Here is a 20,471-nt window from a genome sequence, read left to right as displayed (position 1 = left end):
AAGGAGGAGTCAGAGAGGGCAGGTTAAAGGAGGAGTCAGAGAGGGCAGGTTAAAGGAGGAGTCAGAGAGGGCAGGTTAAAGGAGGAGTCAGAGAGGGCAGGTTAAAGGAGGAGTTAGAGAGGGCAGGTTAAAGGAGGAGTTAGAGAGGGCAGGTTAAAGGAGGAGTCAGAGAGGGCAGGTTAAAGGAGGAGTTAGAGAGGGCAGGTTAAAGGAGGAGTCAGAGAGGGCAGGTTAAAGGAGGAGTCAGAGAGGGCAGGTTAAAGGAGGAGTCAGAGAGGGCAGGTTAAAGGAGGAGTCAGAGAGGGCAGGTTAAAGGAGGAGTTAGAGAGGGCAGGTTAAAGGAGGAGTTAGAGAGGGCAGGTTAAAGGAGGAGTCAGAGAGGGCAGGTTAAAGTAGGAGTTAGAGAGGGCAGGTTAAAGGTGGAGTTAGAGAGGGCAGGTTAAAGGAGGAGTTAGAGAGGGCAGGTTAAAGGAGGAGTTAGAGAGGGCAGGTTAAAGGAGGAGGAGTCAGAGAGGGCAGGTTAAAGGAGGAGTCAGAGAGGGCAGGTTAAAGGAGGAGTTAGAGAGGGCAGGTTAAAGGAGGAGTCAGTGAGGGCAGGTTAAAGGAGGAGTTAGAGAGGGCAGGTTAACACTTTGGCTGCCGGAAAACGCCTAAACACGTCATTCCCGGCCATGCTCAAGTTGCCGAAGACGCCTTACAGCGTCTTTAATATCAATATTTCAAAAATCTGGGATCGGATTCATATTTCCCCTCTGCTGGCCTGAGATCCACCAGGAGGACCCACTGAGCTCTCTGGCGGTTCAGGAGCGCCATCTGGTGGCCGATCGGCGCAATCGCTTAACAGGAAGTGCTACGGAGATTGTGCTGGTCGCCGTATTACTTCCGGGCACTAGCTATAGGTTCCGGGACTCGATCTCGACACACTACATAGCGATCGATTGCCAATAACTCGATAAACAACATGATTTGGACGTATATACCATTATACAAGCTGGAAATGGACCGGGTAAATCTACATCCCATAATGATAAAATTTCTACTCTACGATGATCGCCCAACGGCGCGCGGAGACTGGGGTGAGTTTTAGCGTGTAAAGTTACCGTCTTCGATACTAACTGCTATTATCAACATTTGACCCACATTAGATGATTGGTATAACGCTGCCCACGGAATTATAAACGCCCCCTAGCCCATCCGGTCAACATCAGATGACGTGTAGTAACTTCTAGAAGTACGTCTAGTTGGAATTTTTTATATCGCGCTGATTGCCATAAAACTGTATTTCATCATCAATATAATGCATTTGGGGCTATATATCACGTTCTGGAGAAAGCTGCAGAAAGAGATGAAAACATACTTATACATTAGACCATACTTTACTATGAATATGTGAATGAAAAAGTTTAACGTTGCTACACAATGAACAATACATATAGGACTTTGAATGGGCCCTAATAATGGCAATGTAGCAATAGAATTTAAAAAGTTATAGCCATGCAAAGAAGGGGACTTTCTCTATAGACAAATAGAGCCGGCAACCTACGGTTGATAATGAATTTAACCCATGGCAGCCAAAGTGTTAAAGGAGGAGTTAGAGAGGGCAGGTTAAAGGAGGAGTCAGAGAGGGCAGGTTAAAGGAGGAGTCAGAGAGGGCAGGTTAAAGGAGGAGTCAGAGAGGGCAGGTTAAAGGAGGAGTCAGAGAGGGCAGGTTAAAGGAGGAGTTAGAGAGGGCAGGTTAAAGGAGGAGTTAGAGAGGGCAGGTTAAAGGAGGAGTTAGAGAGGGCAGGTTAAAGGAGGAGTTAGAGAGGGCAGGTTAAAGGAGGAGTCAGTGAGGGCAGGTTAAAGGAGGAGTCAGAGAGGGCAGGTTAAAGGAGGAGTCAGAGAGGGCAGGTTAAAGGAGGAGTTAGAGAGGGCAGGTTAAAGGAGGAGTCAGTGAGGGCAGGTTAAAGGAGGAGTCAGAGAGGGCAGGTTAAAGGAGGAGTTAGAGAGGGCAGGTTAAAGGAGGAGTTAGAGAGGGCAGGTTAAAGGAGGAGTTAGAGAGGGCAGGTTAAAGGAGGAGTTAGAGAGGGCAGGTTAAAGGAGGAGTTAGAGAGGGCAGGTTAAAGGAGGAGTTAGAGAGGGCAGGTTAAAGGAGGAGTCAGAGAGGGCAGGTTAAAGGAGGAGTCAGAGAGGGCAGGTTAAAGGAGGAGTCAGAGAGGGCAGGTTAAAGGAGGAGTCAGAGAGGGCAGGTTAAAGGAGGAGTTAGAGAGGGCAGGTTAAAGGAGGAGTTAGAGAGGGCAGGTTAAAGGAGGAGTCAGAGAGGGCAGGTTAAAGGAGGAGTTAGAGAGGGCAGGTTAAAGGAGGAGTCAGAGAGGGCAGGTTAAAGGAGGAGTCAGAGAGGGCAGGTTAAAGGAGGAGTCAGAGAGGGCAGGTTAAAGGAGGAGTCAGAGAGGGCAGGTTAAAGGAGGAGTTAGAGAGGGCAGGTTAAAGGAGGAGTTAGAGAGGGCAGGTTAAAGGAGGAGTTAGAGAGGGCAGGTTAAAGGAGGAGTTAGAGAGGGCAGGTTAAAGGAGGAGTCAGAGAGGGCAGGTTAAAGGAGGAGTCAGAGAGGGCAGGTTAAAGGAGGAGTCAGAGAGGGCAGGTTAAAGGAGGAGTCAGAGAGGGCAGGTTAAAGGAGGAGTTAGAGAGGGCAGGTTAAAGGAGGAGTTAGAGAGGGCAGGTTAAAGGAGGAGTTAGAGAGGGCAGGTTAAAGGAGGAGTCAGAGAGGGCAGGTTAAAGGAGGAGTCAGAGAGGGCAGGTTAAAGGAGGAGTCAGAGAGGGCAGGTTAAAGGAGGAGTCAGAGAGGGCAGGTTAAAGGAGGAGTTAGAGAGGGCAGGTTAAAGGAGGAGTTAGAGAGGGCAGGTTAAAGGAGGAGTCAGAGAGGGCAGGTTAAAGTAGGAGTTAGAGAGGGCAGGTTAAAGGAGGAGTTAGAGAGGGCAGGTTAAAGGAGGAGTTAGAGAGGGCAGGTTAAAGGAGGAGTCAGAGAGGGCAGGTTAAAGGAGGAGTTAGAGAGGGCAGGTTAAAGGAGGAGTTAGAGAGGGCAGGTTAAAGGAGGAGTCAGAGAGGGCAGGTTAAAGGAGGAGTTAGAGAGGGCAGGTTAAAGGAGGAGTTAGAGAGGGCAGGTTAAAGGAGGAGGAGTCAGAGAGGGCAGGTTAAAGTAGGAGTTAGAGAGGGCAGGTTAAAGGAGGAGTCAGAGAGGGCAGGTTAAAGGAGGAGTTAGAGAGGGCAGGTTAAAGGAGGAGTTAGAGAGGGCAGGTTAAAGGAGGAGTTAGAGAGGGCAGGTTAAAGGAGGAGTTAGAGAGGGCAGGTTAAAGGAGGAGTCAGAGAGGGCAGGTTAAAGGAGGAGTTAGAGAGGGCAGGTTAAAGGATGAGTTAGAGAGGGCAGGTTAAAGGAGGAGTTAGAGAGGGCAGGTTAAAGGAGGAGTTAGAGAGGGCAGGTTAAAGGAGTCAGAGAGGGCAGGTTAAAGGAGGAGTTAGAGAGGGCAGGTTAATAGAGGAGTCAGAGAGGGCAGGTTAAAGTAGGAGTTAGAGAGGGCAGGTTAAAGGAGGAGTCAGAGAGGGCAGGTTAAAGGAGGAGTCAGAGAGGGCAGGTTAAAGGAGGAGTTAGATAGGGCAGGTTAAAGGAGGAGTCAGAGAGGGCAGGTTAAAGGAGGAGTCAGAGAGGGCAGGTTAAAGGAGGAGTTAGAGAGGGCAGGTTAAAGGAGGAGTCAGTGAGGGCAGGTTAAAGGAGGAGTTAGAGAGGGCAGGTTAACACTTTGGCTGCCGGAAAACGCCTAAACACGTCATTCCCGGCCATGCTCAAGTTGCCGAAGACGCCTTACAGCGTCTTTAATATCAATATTTCAAAAATCTGGGATCGGATTCATAATTCCCCTCCGCTGGCCTGAGATCCACCAGGAGGACCCACTGAGCTCTCTGGCGGTTCAGGAGCGCCATCTGGTGGCCGATCGGCGCAATCGCTTAACAGGAAGTGCTACGGAGATTGTGCTGGTCGCCGTATTACTTCCGGGCACTAGCTATAGGTTCCGGGACTCGATCTCGACACACTACATAGCGATCGATTGCCAATAACTCGATAAACAACATGATTTGGACGTATATACCATTATACAAGCTGGAAATGGACCGGGTAAATCTACATCCCATAATGATAAAATTTCTACTCTACGATGATCGCCCAACGGCGCGCGGAGACTGGGGTGAGTTTTAGCGTGTAAAGTTACCGTCTTCGATACTAACTGCTATTATCAACATTTGACCCACATTAGATGATTGGTATAACGCTGCCCACGGAATTATAAACGCCCCCTAGCCCATCCGGTCAACATCAGATGACGTGTAGTAACTTCTAGAAGTACGTCTAGTTGGAATTTTTTATATCGCGCTGATTGCCATAAAACTGTATTTCATCATCAATATAATGCATTTGGGGCTATATATCACGTTCTGGAGAAAGCTGCAGAAAGAGATGAAAACATACTTATACATTAGACCATACTTTACTATGAATATGTGAATGAAAAAGTTTAACGTTGCTACACAATGAACAATACATATAGGACTTTGAATGGGCCCTAATAATGGCAATGTAGCAATAGAATTTAAAAAGTTATAGCCATGCAAAGAAGGGGACTTTCTCTATAGACAAATAGAGCCGGCAACCTACGGTTGATAATGAATTTAACCCATGGCAGCCAAAGTGTTAAAGGAGGAGTTAGAGAGGGCAGGTTAAAGGAGGAGTCAGAGAGGGCAGGTTAAAGGAGGAGTCAGAGAGGGCAGGTTAAAGGAGGAGTCAGAGAGGGCAGGTTAAAGGAGGAGTTAGAGAGGGCAGGTTAAAGGAGGAGTTAGAGAGGGCAGGTTAAAGGAGGAGTTAGAGAGGGCAGGTTAAAGGAGGAGTTAGAGAGGGCAGGTTAAAGGAGGAGTCAGAGAGGGCAGGTTAAAGGAGGAGTCAGTGAGGGCAGGTTAAAGGAGGAGTCAGAGAGGGCAGGTTAAAGGAGGAGTCAGAGAGGGCAGGTTAAAGGAGGAGTTAGAGAGGGCAGGTTAAAGGAGGAGTCAGTGAGGGCAGGTTAAAGGAGGAGTTAGAGAGGGCAGGTTAAAGGAGGAGTTAGAGAGGGCAGGTTAAAGGAGGAGTTAGAGAGGGCAGGTTAAAGGAGGAGTTAGAGAGGGCAGGTTAAAGGAGGAGTTAGAGAGGGCAGGTTAAAGGAGGAGTTAGAGAGGGCAGGTTAAAGGAGGAGTTAGAGAGGGCAGGTTAAAGGAGGAGTCAGAGAGGGCAGGTTAAAGGAGGAGTCAGAGAGGGCAGGTTAAAGGAGGAGTCAGAGAGGGCAGGTTAAAGGAGGAGTCAGAGAGGGCAGGTTAAAGGAGGAGTTAGAGAGGGCAGGTTAAAGGAGGAGTCAGTGAGGGCAGGTTAAAGGAGGAGTTAGAGAGGGCAGGTTAAAGGAGGAGTTAGAGAGGGCAGGTTAAAGGAGGAGTTAGAGAGGGCAGGTTAAAGGAGGAGTTAGAGAGGGCAGGTTAAAGGAGGAGTCAGAGAGGGCAGGTTAAAGGAGGAGTTAGAGAGGGCAGGTTAAAGGAGGAGTTTAGAGAGGGCAGGTTAAAGGAGGAGTCAGAGAGGGCAGGTTAAAGGAGGAGTTAGAGAGGGCAGGTTAAAGGAGGAGTCAGAGAGGGCAGGTTAAAGGAGGAGTCAGAGAGGGCAGGTTAAAGGAGGAGTCAGAGAGGGCAGGTTAAAGGAGGAGTCAGAGAGGGCAGGTTAAAGGAGGAGTTAGAGAGGGCAGGTTAAAGGAGGAGTTAGAGAGGGCAGGTTAAAGGAGGAGTCAGAGAGGGCAGGTTAAAGTAGGAGTTAGAGAGGGCAGGTTAAAGGAGGAGTTAGAGAGGGCAGGTTAAAGGAGGAGTTAGAGAGGGCAGGTTAAAGGAGGAGTTAGAGAGGGCAGGTTAAAGGAGGAGGAGTCAGAGAGGGCAGGTTAAAGGAGGAGTCAGAGAGGGCAGGTTAAAGGAGGAGTTAGAGAGGGCAGGTTAAAGGAGGAGTCAGTGAGGGCAGGTTAAAGGAGGAGTTAGAGAGGGCAGGTTAACACTTTGGCTGCCGGAAAACGCCTAAACACGTCATTCCCGGCCATGCTCAAGTTGCCGAAGACGCCTTACAGCGTCTTTAATATCAATATTTCAAAAATCTGGGATCGGATTCATATTTCCCCTCCGCTGGCCTGAGATCCACCAGGAGGACCCACTGAGCTCTCTGGCGGTTCAGGAGCGCCATCTGGTGGCCGATCGGCGCAATCGCTTAACAGGAAGTGCTACGGAGATTGTGCTGGTCGCCGTATTACTTCCGGGCACTAGCTATAGGTTCCGGGACTCGATCTCGACACACTACATAGCGATCGATTGCCAATAACTCGATAAACAACATGATTTGGACGTATATACCATTATACAAGCTGGAAATGGACCGGGTAAATCTACATCCCATAATGATAAAATTTCTACTCTACGATGATCGCCCAACGGCGCGCGGAGACTGGGGTGAGTTTTAGCGTGTAAAGTTACCGTCTTCGATACTAACTGCTATTATCAACATTTGACCCACATTAGATGATTGGTATAACGCTGCCCACGGAATTATAAACGCCCCCTAGCCCATCCGGTCAACATCAGATGACGTGTAGTAACTTCTAGAAGTACGTCTAGTTGGAATTTTTTATATCGCGCTGATTGCCATAAAACTGTATTTCATCATCAATATAATGCATTTGGGGCTATATATCACGTTCTGGAGAAAGCTGCAGAAAGAGATGAAAACATACTTATACATTAGACCATACTTTACTATGAATATGTGAATGAAAAAGTTTAACGTTGCTACACAATGAACAATACATATAGGACTTTGAATGGGCCCTAATAATGGCAATGTAGCAATAGAATTTAAAAAGTTATAGCCATGCAAAGAAGGGGACTTTCTCTATAGACAAATAGAGCCGGCAACCTACGGTTGATAATGAATTTAACCCATGGCAGCCAAAGTGTTAAAGGAGGAGTTAGAGAGGGCAGGTTAAAGGAGGAGTCAGAGAGGGCAGGTTAAAGGAGGAGTCAGAGAGGGCAGGTTAAAGGAGGAGTCAGAGAGGGCAGGTTAAAGGAGGAGTCAGAGAGGGCAGGTTAAAGGAGGAGTTAGAGAGGGCAGGTTAAAGGAGGAGTTAGAGAGGGCAGGTTAAAGGAGGAGTTAGAGAGGGCAGGTTAAAGGAGGAGTTAGAGAGGGCAGGTTAAAGGAGGAGTCAGTGAGGGCAGGTTAAAGGAGGAGTCAGAGAGGGCAGGTTAAAGGAGGAGTCAGAGAGGGCAGGTTAAAGGAGGAGTTAGAGAGGGCAGGTTAAAGGAGGAGTCAGTGAGGGCAGGTTAAAGGAGGAGTCAGAGAGGGCAGGTTAAAGGAGGAGTTAGAGAGGGCAGGTTAAAGGAGGAGTTAGAGAGGGCAGGTTAAAGGAGGAGTTAGAGAGGGCAGGTTAAAGGAGGAGTTAGAGAGGGCAGGTTAAAGGAGGAGTTAGAGAGGGCAGGTTAAAGGAGGAGTTAGAGAGGGCAGGTTAAAGGAGGAGTCAGAGAGGGCAGGTTAAAGGAGGAGTCAGAGAGGGCAGGTTAAAGGAGGAGTCAGAGAGGGCAGGTTAAAGGAGGAGTCAGAGAGGGCAGGTTAAAGGAGGAGTTAGAGAGGGCAGGTTAAAGGAGGAGTTAGAGAGGGCAGGTTAAAGGAGGAGTCAGAGAGGGCAGGTTAAAGGAGGAGTTAGAGAGGGCAGGTTAAAGGAGGAGTCAGAGAGGGCAGGTTAAAGGAGGAGTCAGAGAGGGCAGGTTAAAGGAGGAGTCAGAGAGGGCAGGTTAAAGGAGGAGTCAGAGAGGGCAGGTTAAAGGAGGAGTTAGAGAGGGCAGGTTAAAGGAGGAGTTAGAGAGGGCAGGTTAAAGGAGGAGTTAGAGAGGGCAGGTTAAAGGAGGAGTTAGAGAGGGCAGGTTAAAGGAGGAGTCAGAGAGGGCAGGTTAAAGGAGGAGTCAGAGAGGGCAGGTTAAAGGAGGAGTCAGAGAGGGCAGGTTAAAGGAGGAGTCAGAGAGGGCAGGTTAAAGGAGGAGTTAGAGAGGGCAGGTTAAAGGAGGAGTTAGAGAGGGCAGGTTAAAGGAGGAGTCAGAGAGGGCAGGTTAAAGGAGGAGTTAGAGAGGGCAGGTTAAAGGAGGAGTCAGAGAGGGCAGGTTAAAGGAGGAGTCAGAGAGGGCAGGTTAAAGGAGGAGTCAGAGAGGGCAGGTTAAAGGAGGAGTCAGAGAGGGCAGGTTAAAGGAGGAGTTAGAGAGGGCAGGTTAAAGGAGGAGTTAGAGAGGGCAGGTTAAAGGAGGAGTCAGAGAGGGCAGGTTAAAGTAGGAGTTAGAGAGGGCAGGTTAAAGGAGGAGTTAGAGAGGGCAGGTTAAAGGAGGAGTTAGAGAGGGCAGGTTAAAGGAGGAGTTAGAGAGGGCAGGTTAAAGGAGGAGGAGTCAGAGAGGGCAGGTTAAAGGAGGAGTCAGAGAGGGCAGGTTAAAGGAGGAGTTAGAGAGGGCAGGTTAAAGGAGGAGTCAGTGAGGGCAGGTTAAAGGAGGAGTTAGAGAGGGCAGGTTAACACTTTGGCTGCCGGAAAACGCCTAAACACGTCATTCCCGGCCATGCTCAAGTTGCCGAAGACGCCTTACAGCGTCTTTAATATCAATATTTCAAAAATCTGGGATCGGATTCATATTTCCCCTCCGCTGGCCTGAGATCCACCAGGAGGACCCACTGAGCTCTCTGGCGGTTCAGGAGCGCCATCTGGTGGCCGATCGGCGCAATCGCTTAACAGGAAGTGCTACGGAGATTGTGCTGGTCGCCGTATTACTTCCGGGCACTAGCTATAGGTTCCGGGACTCGATCTCGACACACTACATAGCGATCGATTGCCAATAACTCGATAAACAACATGATTTGGACGTATATACCATTATACAAGCTGGAAATGGACCGGGTAAATCTACATCCCATAATGATAAAATTTCTACTCTACGATGATCGCCCAACGGCGCGCGGAGACTGGGGTGAGTTTTAGCGTGTAAAGTTACCGTCTTCGATACTAACTGCTATTATCAACATTTGACCCACATTAGATGATTGGTATAACGCTGCCCACGGAATTATAAACGCCCCCTAGCCCATCCGGTCAACATCAGATGACGTGTAGTAACTTCTAGAAGTACGTCTAGTTGGAATTTTTTATATCGCGCTGATTGCCATAAAACTGTATTTCATCATCAATATAATGCATTTGGGGCTATATATCACGTTCTGGAGAAAGCTGCAGAAAGAGATGAAAACATACTTATACATTAGACCATACTTTACTATGAATATGTGAATGAAAAAGTTTAACGTTGCTACACAATGAACAATACATATAGGACTTTGAATGGGCCCTAATAATGGCAATGTAGCAATAGAATTTAAAAAGTTATAGCCATGCAAAGAAGGGGACTTTCTCTATAGACAAATAGAGCCGGCAACCTACGGTTGATAATGAATTTAACCCATGGCAGCCAAAGTGTTAAAGGAGGAGTTAGAGAGGGCAGGTTAAAGGAGGAGTCAGAGAGGGCAGGTTAAAGGAGGAGTCAGAGAGGGCAGGTTAAAGGAGGAGTCAGAGAGGGCAGGTTAAAGGAGGAGTCAGAGAGGGCAGGTTAAAGGAGGAGTTAGAGAGGGCAGGTTAAAGGAGGAGTTAGAGAGGGCAGGTTAAAGGAGGAGTTAGAGAGGGCAGGTTAAAGGAGGAGTTAGAGAGGGCAGGTTAAAGGAGGAGTTAGAGAGGGCAGGTTAAAGGAGGAGTCAGAGAGGGCAGGTTAAAGGAGGAGTCAGTGAGGGCAGGTTAAAGGAGGAGTCAGAGAGGGCAGGTTAAAGGAGGAGTCAGAGAGGGCAGGTTAAAGGAGGAGTTAGAGAGGGCAGGTTAAAGGAGCAGTCAGTGAGGGCAGGTTAAAGGAGGAGTCAGAGAGGGCAGGTTAAAGGAGGAGTTAGAGAGGGCAGGTTAAAGGAGGAGTTAGAGAGGGCAGGTTAAAGGAGGAGTTAGAGAGGGCAGGTTAAAGGAGGAGTTAGAGAGGGCAGGTTAAAGGAGGAGTTAGAGAGGGCAGGTTAAAGGAGGAGTTAGAGAGGGCAGGTTAAAGGAGGAGTTAGAGAGGGCAGGTTAAAGGAGGAGTCAGAGAGGGCAGGTTAAAGGAGGAGTCAGAGAGGGCAGGTTAAAGGAGGAGTCAGAGAGGGCAGGTTAAAGGAGGAGTCAGAGAGGGCAGGTTAAAGGAGGAGTTAGAGAGGGCAGGTTAAAGGAGGAGTTAGAGAGGGCAGGTTAAAGGAGGAGTTAGAGAGGGCAGGTTAAAGGAGGAGTTAGAGAGGGCAGGTTAAAGGAGGAGTCAGAGAGGGCAGGTTAAAGGAGGAGTCAGAGAGGGCAGGTTAAAGGAGGAGTCAGAGAGGGCAGGTTAAAGGAGGAGTCAGAGAGGGCAGGTTAAAGGAGGAGTCAGAGAGGGCAGGTTAAAGGAGGAGTTAGAGAGGGCAGGTTAAAGGAGGAGTTAGAGAGGGCAGGTTAAAGGAGGAGTTAGAGAGGGCAGATTAAAGGAGGAGTCAGAGAGGGCAGGTTAAAGTAGGAGTTAGAGAGGGCAGGTTAAAGGAGGAGTTAGAGAGGGCAGGTTAAAGGAGGAGTTAGAGAGGGCAGGTTAAAGGAGGAGTTAGAGAGGGCAGGTTAAAGGAGGAGGAGTCAGAGAGGGCAGGTTAAAGGAGGAGTTAGAGAGGGTAGGTTAAAGGAGGAGTCAGAGAGGGCAGGTTAAAGGAGGAGTCAGAGAGGGCAGGTTAAAGGAGGAGGAGTCAGAGAGGGCAGGTTAAAGGAGGAGTTAGAGAGGGCAGGTTAAAGGAGGAGTTAGAGAGGGCAGGTTAAAGGAGGAGGAGTCAGAGAGGGCAGGTTAAAGGAGGAGGAGTCAGAGAGGGCAGGTTAAAGGAGGAGGAGTCAGAGAGGGCAGGTTAAAGGAGGAGTTAGAGAGGGCAGGTTAAAGGAGGAGGAGTCAGAGAGGGCAGGTTAAAGGAGGAGTTAGAGAGGGCAGGTTAAAGGAGGAGTCAGAGAGGGCAGGTTAAAGGAGGAGTCAGAGAGGGCAGGTTAAAGGAGGAGGAGTCAGAGAGGGCAGGTTAAAGGAGGAGTCAGAGAGGGCAGGTTAAAGGAGGAGTTAGAGAGGGCAGGTTAAAGGAGGAGTCAGAGAGGGCAGGTTAAAGGAGGAGTTAGAGAGGGCAGGTTAAAGGAGGAGTTAGAGAGGGCAGGTTAAAGGAGGAGTTAGAGAGGGCAGGTTAAAGGAGGAGTTAGAGAGGGCAGGTTAAAGGAGGAGTTAGAGAGGGCAGGTTAAAGGAGGAGTCAGAGAGGGCAGGTTAAAGGAGGAGTCAGAGAGGGCAGGTTAAAGGAGGAGGAGTCAGAGAGGGCAGGTTAAAGGAGGAGTTAGAGAGGGCAGGTTAAAGGAGGAGGAGTCAGAGAGGGCAGGTTAAAGGAGGAGTTAGAGAGGGCAGGTTAAAGGAGGAGTCAGAGAGGGCAGGTTAAAGGAGGAGTCAGAGAGGGCAGGTTAAAGGAGGAGGAGTCAGAGAGGGCAGGTTAAAGGAGGAGTTAGAGAGGGCAGGTTAAAGGATGAGTCAGAGAGGGCAGGTTAAAGGAGGAGGAGTCAGAGAGGGCAGGTTAAAGGAGGAGGAGTCAGAGAGGGCAGGTTAAAGGAGGAGGAGTCAGAGAGGGCAGGTTAAAGGAGGAGTTAGAGAGGACAGGTTAAAGGAGGAGTCAGAGAGGGCAGGTTAAAGGAGTTAGAGAGGGCAGGTTAAAGGAGGAGTCAGAGAGGGCAGGTTAAAGGAGGAGTTAGAGAGGGCAGGTTAAAGGAGGAGTCAGAGAGGGCAGGTTAAAGGAGGAGTTAGAGAGGGCAGGTTAAAGGAGGAGTCAGAGAGGGCAGGTTAAAGGAGGAGTCAGAGAGGGCAGGTTAAAGGAGGAGGAGTCAGAGAGGGCAGGTTAAAGGAGGAGTTAGAGAGGGCAGGTTAAAGGAGGAGTTAGAGAGGGCAGGTTAAAGGAGGAGTCAGAGAGGGCAGGTTAAAGGAGGAGTTAGAGGGCAGGTTAAAGGAGGAGTTAGAGAGGGCAGGTTAAAGGAGGAGTCAGAGAGGGCAGGTTAAAGGATGAGTTAGAGAGGGCAGGTTAAAGGAGGAGTTAGAGAGGGCAGGTTAAAGGAGGAGGAGTCAGAGAGGGCAGGTTAAAGGAGGAGTCAGAGAGGGCAGGTTAAAGGAGGAGTCAGAGAGGGCAGGTTAAAGGAGGAGTTAGAGAGGGCAGGTTAAAGGAGGAGTCAGAGAGGGCAGGTTAAAGGAGGAGTCAGAGAGGGCAGGTTAAAGGAGGAGTTAGAGAGGGCAGGTTAAAGGAGGAATCAGAGAGGGCAGGTTAAAGGAGGAGTTAGAGAGGGCAGGTTAAAGGAGGAGTCAGAGAGGGCAGGTTAAAGTAGGAGTCAGAGAGGGCAGGTTAAAGGAGGAGTTAGAGAGGGCAGGTTAAAGGAGGAGTCAGAGAGGGCAGGTTAAAGGAGGAGTTAGAGAGGGCAGGTTAAAGGATGAGTCAGAGAGGGCAGGTTAAAGGAGGAGTCAGAGAGGGCAGGTTAAAGGAGGAGTCAGAGAGGGCAGGTTAAAGGAGGAGTTAGAGAGGGCAGGTTAAAGGAGGAGTTAGAGAGGGCAGGTTAAAGGAGGAGTCAGAGAGGGCAGGTTAAAGGAGGAGTTAGAGAGGGCAGGTTAAAGGAGGAGTCAAAGAGGGCAGGTTAAAGGAGGAGTCAGAGAGGGCAGGTTAAAGGAGGAGTCAGAGAGGGCAGGTTAAAGGAGGAGTCAGAGAGGGCAGGTTAAAGGAGGAGTCAGAGAGGGCAGGTTAAAGGAGGAGTTAGAGAGGGCAGGTTAAAGGAGGAGTCAGAGAGGGCAGGTTAAAGGAGGAGTCAGAGAGGGCAGGTTAAAGGAGGAGTCAGAGAGGGCAGGTTAAAGGAGGAGGAGTTAGAGAGGGCAGGTTAAAGGAGGAGTCAGAGAGGGCAGGTTAAAGGAGGAGTCAGAGAGGGCAGGTTAAAGGAGGAGTTAGAGAGGGCAGGTTAAAGGAGGAGTTAGAGAGGGCAGGTTAAAGGAGGAGTCAGAGAGGGCAGGTTAAAGGAGGAGTTAGAGAGGGCAGGTTAAAGGAGGAGTCAGAGAGGGCAGGTTAAAGGAGGAGTCAGAGAGGGCAGGTTAAAGGAGGAGGAGTTAGAGAGGGCAGGTTAAAGGAGGAGTCAGAGAGGGCAGGTTAAAGGAGGAGTCAGAGAGGGCAGGTTAAAGGAGGAGTCAGAGAGGGCAGGTTAAAGGAGGAGGAGTTAGAGAGGGCAGGTTAAAGGAGGAGTCAGAGAGGGCAGGTTAAAGGAGGAGTCAGAGAGGGCAGGTTAAAGGAGGAGTTAGAGAGGGCAGGTTAAAGGAGGAGTTAGAGAGGGCAGGTTAAAGGAGGAGTTAGAGAGGGCAGGTTAAAGGAGGAGTCAGAGAGGGCAGGTTAAAGGAGGAGTTAGAGAGGGCAGGTTAAAGGAGGAGTCAGAGAGGGCAGGTTAAAGGAGGAGTCAGAGAGGGCAGGTTAAAGGAGGAGGAGTTAGAGAGGGCAGGTTAAAGGAGGAGTCAGAGAGGGCAGGTTAAAGGAGGAGTTAGAGAGGGCAGGTTAAAGGAGGAGTCAGAGAGGGCAGGTTAAAGGAGGAGTTAGAGAGGGCAGGTTAAAGGAGGAGTTAGAGAGGGCAGGTTAAAGGAGGAGTCAGAGAGGGCAGGTTAAAGTAGGAGTCAGAGAGGGCAGGTTAAAGGAGGAGTTAGAGAGGGCAGGTTAAAGGAGGAGTCAGAGAGGGCAGGTTAAAGGAGGAGTCAGAGAGGGCAGGTTAAAGTAGGAGTCAGAGAGGGCAGGTTAAAGGAGGAGTTAGAGAGGGCAGGTTAAAGGAGGAGTCAGAGAGGGCAGGTTAAAGGAGGAGTTAGAGAGGGCAGGTTAAAGGAGGAGTTAGAGAGGGCAGGTTAAAGGAGGAGTTAGAGAGGGCAGGTTAAAGGAGGAGTCAGAGAGGGCAGGTTAAAGGAGGAGTCAGAGAGGGCAGGTTAAAGGAGGAGTTAGAGAGGGCAGGTTAAAGGAGGAGTTAGAGAGGGCAGGTTAAAGGAGGAGTTAGAGAGGGCAGGTTAAAGGAGGAGGAGTCAGAGAGGGCAGGTTAAAGGAGGAGTTAGAGAGGGCAGGTTAAAGGAGGAGTCAGAGAGGGCAGGTTAAAGGAGGAGTTAGAGAGGGCAGGTTAAAGGAGGAGTCAGAGAGGGCAGGTTAAAGGAGGAGTCAGAGAGGGCAGGTTAAAGGAGGAGTCAGAGAGGGCAGGTTAAAGTAGGAGTCAGAGAGGGCAGGTTAAAGGAGGAGTTAGAGAGGGCAGGTTAAAGGAGGAGTCAGAGAGGGCAGGTTAAAGGAGGAGTTAGAGAGGGCAGGTTAAAGGAGGAGTTAGAGAGGGCAGGTTAAAGGAGGAGTTAGAGAGGGCAGGTTAAAGGAGGAGTCAGAGAGGGCAGGTTAAAGGAGGAGTTAGAGAGGGCAGGTTAAAGGAGGAGTCAGAGAGGGCAGGTTAAAGGAGGAGTTAGAGAGGGCAGGTTAAAGGAGGAGTCAGAGAGGGCAGGTTAAAGGAGGAGTTAGAGAGGGCAGGTTAAAGGAGGAGTTAGAGAGGGCAGGTTAAAGGAGGAGGAGTCAGAGAGGGCAGGTTAAAGTAGGAGTTAGAGAGGGCAGGTTAAAGGAGGAGTCAGAGAGGGCAGGTTAAAGGAGGAGTCAGAGAGGGCAGGTTAAAGGAGGAGTTAGAGAGGGCAGGTTAAAGGAGGAGTCAGAGAGGGCAGGTTAAAGGAGGAGTTAGAGAGGGCAGGTTAAAGGAGGAGTCAGAGAGGGCAGGTTAAAGGAGGAGTCAGAGAGGGCAGGTTAAAGGAGGAGTTAGAGAGGGCAGGTTAAAGGAGGAGTCAGAGAGGGCAGGTTAAAGGAGGAGTTAGAGAGGGCAGGTTAAAGGAGGAGTCAGAGAGGGCAGGTTAAAGGAGGAGTTAGAGAGGGCAGGTTAAATGAGGAGTTAGAGAGGGCAGGTTAAAGGAGGAGTCAGAGAGGGCAGGTTAAAGTAGGAGTTAGAGAGGGCAGGTTAAAGGATGCAGGTTAATGAAACGTAGCCCTGGAGTAAGTGTCATACAAGGCTGATTGAATCAGAGCAGTGAGAGAAATGGTCAGAGCAGTGTCAAACAGACTTTGATTGTAGTATATAAACTCAGTATCGTGACTGTGAGTCTGCGTGATCGGAGCTGTCTGTAACTTTCCCGTACCTGGAGAACGTCAATTGCGGCCTCATGTCTAATGTTAGGCCAGGTCAAGTACTCTTTTGCGTATTCCAAGTTGTAAATGAATTATCTTCTCTCGGACAAATAAAGGTTGATTGAACAAGAGTGTGTTTTTTGGCCTTTTTCTCGCATCCCCCAATTTAGCCAATTCCCTTCCTGGTTGTGGCGTTGCCCTAATGTCGGTCTGGGCAGGGTGTAGACTACCACATGCCTCCTCCGATACATGTGGAGTCGCCAGCCGCTTCTTTTCACCTGACCGCTAGGAGTTTCACTCAGAGAGCCCCCTGGATCCCCTCCCCGCTGAACCAAGCCAGTAGGAGTCGCTATCGCAATGACCAGCACTAATACCCCACTGGCTTCCCACCTGCGAACACTGCCAATTGTGTTGGTAGGGACACAAAGAGTTCCTGTGCACCCATCACTCATAAAACTCTGAAACAGCGGCTGTTGTTCTTAACGTTTTTTTTTGTCATCTATAGACGTGTTTCTTGTTTATAAACATACCGTGTTCGGGTCAATCAGCAATACCAACCGAGTCGCGTAACTAAGTTGCCCCCTACCTGTGCGAGCTGCTGCACTAAAGAAGTAAGACGGGGCTCTATGGAGAAACCATGACACTCCCCTGACTAAGGGTTGTTTCAAACAAAAACGGCTGGATGTCATTTTGTCATTTTTTTGTGTTGAGTCTTTCACCTTTTACATATCTAGCTTTGGTATGGATTGATTGTTTAGATCGCTAGCATGGCTAACAAATGCAAATATATTGTAGTCTGACGTGGACGGGAAGCACATCTACAGGTACATACATCAATGTATTGGTATGTACCTGTTAGCAATGAGCTGTAGAATCTGGATCAGGAACTTGCCCAGTCCTTTCCTCCTCACCCGGCTCTCCAACTGGACCTCATAACTGGATTGAACACAACCAGTTATAAAACAACAAGTTACACCACACATGATAAAACAGGGGCTGAGGCTGAATTCATGGTCTCCAGAGAGACGTCCAGTAGCTTCGTCTCAGCAGAGATCAACACTTCTTCTTTGGTCGTTTTTTTTATTTTATTTTTTATTTATTTTTAATGTATCAATTTCTTTCACAAAACAAAAACACAGCATCAACAATATCAACAACAACACATCAACAAAAATAATGATAGAACTATAATAAATAATAAATATGTGTCATATATAAATCCCAGACTAATAATACTAAATGTAAAACAACAAGTAAAAAGTAAACAGTAAAAATGAAAAATAACAAGTCAAAATAATAAAGACATCACAAACAATACAACTTCTTTGGTAGTTTTTTGTAATTTCTTTGGTGAGCTGCACATACACATTTTGTAGCTTATTCACCTTCTTCCAACTGACCTATCTCAAACCTTGCCCTCTTTTCTTAATCCTCCAATCACAACTGTTGGACAAACAAACTTTGCCAGTCAGTTTGCCCAAGGGGAGCAACAGTTGTGATTGGAGGATCAAAAAAAAGGGGTGGGGATTGAGATAGTCAATTCAGCTGCATTGGAGGAATGGTCACCTTACTCTTGAACTCTTGAACTTAACAATTAATTATTTAATTACATACTACCCGACAAGGCAATTTGTTATTGTATATATGCAACATTATTTGAAGTGAAAGATCAAAAGTGATTGGTTCTATGCTCACCAGTAAAGCACCTCCTCCCCGCACTCAACGTCAAACCGGAAGTGAGAGAAGGCGACGGGGGCGGAGTCAGTGTCACGGGCCAGGAGGTACCACGCCCTCTCATCCTTCATCTCATCCCTCTTTTCTCTCTCCTTCCAGCCCCACTCGCTCTGCTCGTACCTGGAACATCAAAAAGATGTGTCAAATGTCTCAAAAGTATCAAATGTGTCAAATGTCACAAAAGTATCAAATGTAAAAAATGTATCAAATATCACAAATGTATCAAATGTCATAGACTGAATCGAAAAAGATTATTACAAATAAGAATCGATTGGGCGGCTGGGTGGCGTAGCGGAGATTGCGCTCGTCACCAATGCAAGAGACTCCGGTATCGAATCCCAGTCTCAGCATTGCCTTCGGCTTGGGCCGGCCGTCGTACTGGCTCATTGGCAGAGTCAGCGGGTGGAAGTCGATGGGTGGGGATTGGACGTTGTGGACAGCGACCCCTACAGGTCGGTTGGGAGACGCCTGCACAGCAGAGACAGGAAATGGCGGGGGTAGTGTGAGCCTCCCATGCGTTACTCCTCGCCAATGAGAGTCCGCGCTGGCAGGTGAAAAGATGTGACAGGCTGCCTCCTCGTGTGCCGGAGGGAACACGTGATGCAAGGCTTCTATCCTCTCTACAACCGACCAGTGGGGGGCATAGTCGAGCAACGTTCAAGACAGGGGAGGGGAGAATTGGATACACGAAATTGGGATGGGAGAAAATTGAAAAATAAGGAGAAAAAGTGGATAAAATAAAAATAAAAGAATCGATTGAAAATGACTGCACCGACACGTTCCATTGGTGGCAGTTAAATGTTCCAAAACGTCTACCGTAGTTTGATGGAAAGAAAGAGTCATTTCATTCAGAAGCACTAACAATTATTAAAAAATGCTCTAAAAATGTAAACAGTGTAAACATGCTGCTGTTGCTCGATTTCAGTGAGCATTCCTTGAGAATTCCTTGGGGGGAAAAAACGCTAGTAAACTTAAATGTAAATGTTCAATTGAAAATGAATTGTTTAGAAACTTTAGAATTTAGATGCACCGAGTAAATGGATAAAATAACCATCGGATACCATAGCGATTACTTAAGTTAGGCTGTGGCTACACTGATCCATTGTGTCTGTCCTTCTACATTAGGTTGAATTCATTTTGAATGGAGTATCCGTTTGTTGGACAGGGTTGGCGCCGTATCCATATATCCGTCTCGATTTGTGTCCGTTAAATGTCTATCCGTTCAGTGATGGATCAATGTAGCTGCAGCCTCACGCTCAAATGGGGATGAACCCATTCGTAGTGTTCCGCTACGTCATCTCTGCAGACAACAGAGAATAACAGGTGATTACCATTCAATGAAAACTGCGGTCAATGACCCGTTTCTTTTTTTCTTTAGGCTGAATTTAAATCATCCAAAACCCCCCAGTCGACTAAGATTCTTCAAGTCAAGCAATAGTTTTTTGGGAGTCAGTCAGTGTGCATTACAATAACAGAACAGGATAGAATGTACTACTGTAGCCATAGAGACTACAGTACCCATAATGCAATATAGGTGTATTCTGGGTAACTCCGTGAACTGTTGTCGTTGGCCTAAGTCCATGGGCGTCCCTTCATTACACATGGTGTCAGAGTGGAATATAACTCAAGATCTCTGTGCTCTACTCTGCTAAGTGCAGAAAACAGCAGCACACAGTGTGTGCTCTCGGGGCAGTGAAGGTCAGCGAGTCTGTCTCAAGTCTCATCCTGTCACCAGGATGTCAAATCTGGAGCTAGACTAGAACAGAATAGATACCAACTAGGGTTGTCCTCGACTAGAGAAATTATTAGCAGTAATAGGATTTGTCAACTAATCGATTAGTTGATTTTATCCTTAAATCTGAAGAAGAAAAGAGTATTCCACATGCAATAATGCAGACGGACCTCTTTGAATCTAGTGCTTAACAGAAATGTGCTCATCATTTCTCAGGAAATGACACATTCGGCATGGAAAAAGGATCAAAATCAACGGACAGAGGGAGCTGCCCTAATAAGAACAGAACAGAACCAACCGGAACGGAATAGAACAGAGCATGATTCTTACAGTGTCTGCATGTTGGATCTGGTGAGTTCGTAGGCCCACTCCACAGAGAGAGGGTTGAGGGTGGAGACCTTCTTACACTCTATCTGCAGGTTCAGCCTGGGGACGGCAGGAAACAGTCACATGAAAAACACACTGAGTTTGTGTTGAATGTTATATATCTCAAAATTAGGGCTGGTAATGTCAACATGTACATAATTATATATATATATATATTTTTTTTAGATCAATATGAAAACCAAATAATTAACACAATTAATTGAATTACCCTTTTTGACCCATGGCATTGGTGGCAGGTGTGTTTATGTTGCTGATAACTCTGACATGCAGACTGTGAGAATACGGTAATACGTTTCCAGACATTCCCTCAATGTCTTATTTCATTCTACAAAGTTTACAAACTGACTTTTGGATTAAACCAAGTTGTATAAACGATGCAGTGATGAACAGTGTAGGAAGGCCCATGTTAATAACATTACTTTAATTTGTAATTGCCCTTTAATATATTATCATTGTTCATTGGCAAGAGATAATGATTAATGTTATGCCAATAAAGTGTTCAATATATAATGTGCTCCAACTAGTATCACATACAAGTTTACTGGTAAAGTTACTGGCCCTACCTCTTAAGCTGTAGCCATTTTTTCAGAAAATCTGCCTAAAAGTACATACCCAAGTAAATGGAAGATTGCTCCACTTCTACAATGTCCATTTGCATGTTCTTGGTATCTAGGGATATCTATGGACCTCAGGGAATGTATTCCAAGTGTCAGAAATATTGTGTCTGTTACTATGCTTGAGTAAATTGTAATGAACCAAAGGAGAATATAAATTATATTTTTTCTTTTAATCTTTGACGGTGAATAACACCATGCTAACATTGACCTCGTAAGAAACTCGTTCACTGAGCTCATTCAGATCTAAGCAAATTAATAAAGGGGAAATCATTTACAGGGTTTTTTGTAGATACAGTACTGAATTTTGCCATCCAGACACATGCAATTGGCTTGGCTTTATGGCCAAGTCATACATCTATGGATCGGACCAAATCTCCTCCTTCCAATGGCAAGAGTTCAATCTGGATTTAGTAATTTCCTCGTGTGACTACTCGCCTTTTTCCGATGCAATGCACAGAGAATTCAGACATTTTTTAGGATGCACAAAATTAATCGGGGAGTGAGATTGGGGAGTCTGGTGGACGTAGTAATTCACTCTAGGGGTGGTGGAGAATATCGATACAGTGATATATAACAATGTTTTGCATGCCAATATTATATTGATACCCTGACGCAGATATTATTATTATCGATATTAATTAAAAAAATTAAGAAATGTTTAGATT

The 20,471-nt window shown here is 47.5% G+C and overlaps 1 protein-coding gene across 1 annotated transcript in view; it reads right to left on the bottom strand.

Moving 5' to 3' along the window:
* The window catches only part of naa40 (N-alpha-acetyltransferase 40, NatD catalytic subunit), a 57,638-nt gene that overhangs the window by 25,896 nt on the left and 11,271 nt on the right, over positions 1-20,471 (bottom strand). Inside the window, exons 3-5 of the mRNA XM_084315874.1 lie at positions 19,133-19,228; positions 17,032-17,190; positions 16,189-16,272 (exon numbers count right to left, since the gene is read on the bottom strand). Of these exons, the coding sequence (XP_084172000.1) occupies positions 16,189-16,272; positions 17,032-17,190; positions 19,133-19,228 (339 nt within the window). The remainder of the gene's footprint in view (positions 1-16,188; positions 16,273-17,031; positions 17,191-19,132; positions 19,229-20,471) is intronic.

Source organism: Notolepis coatsorum, assembly GCF_963971535.1.
Source record: "Notolepis coatsorum genome assembly, chromosome: 1".
Taxonomy (NCBI): Eukaryota; Metazoa; Chordata; class Actinopteri; order Aulopiformes; family Paralepididae; genus Notolepis; species Notolepis coatsorum.
Note: the sequence above shows the minus strand (reverse complement) of the source record. Positions and strands in the feature narration are given on the sequence as shown.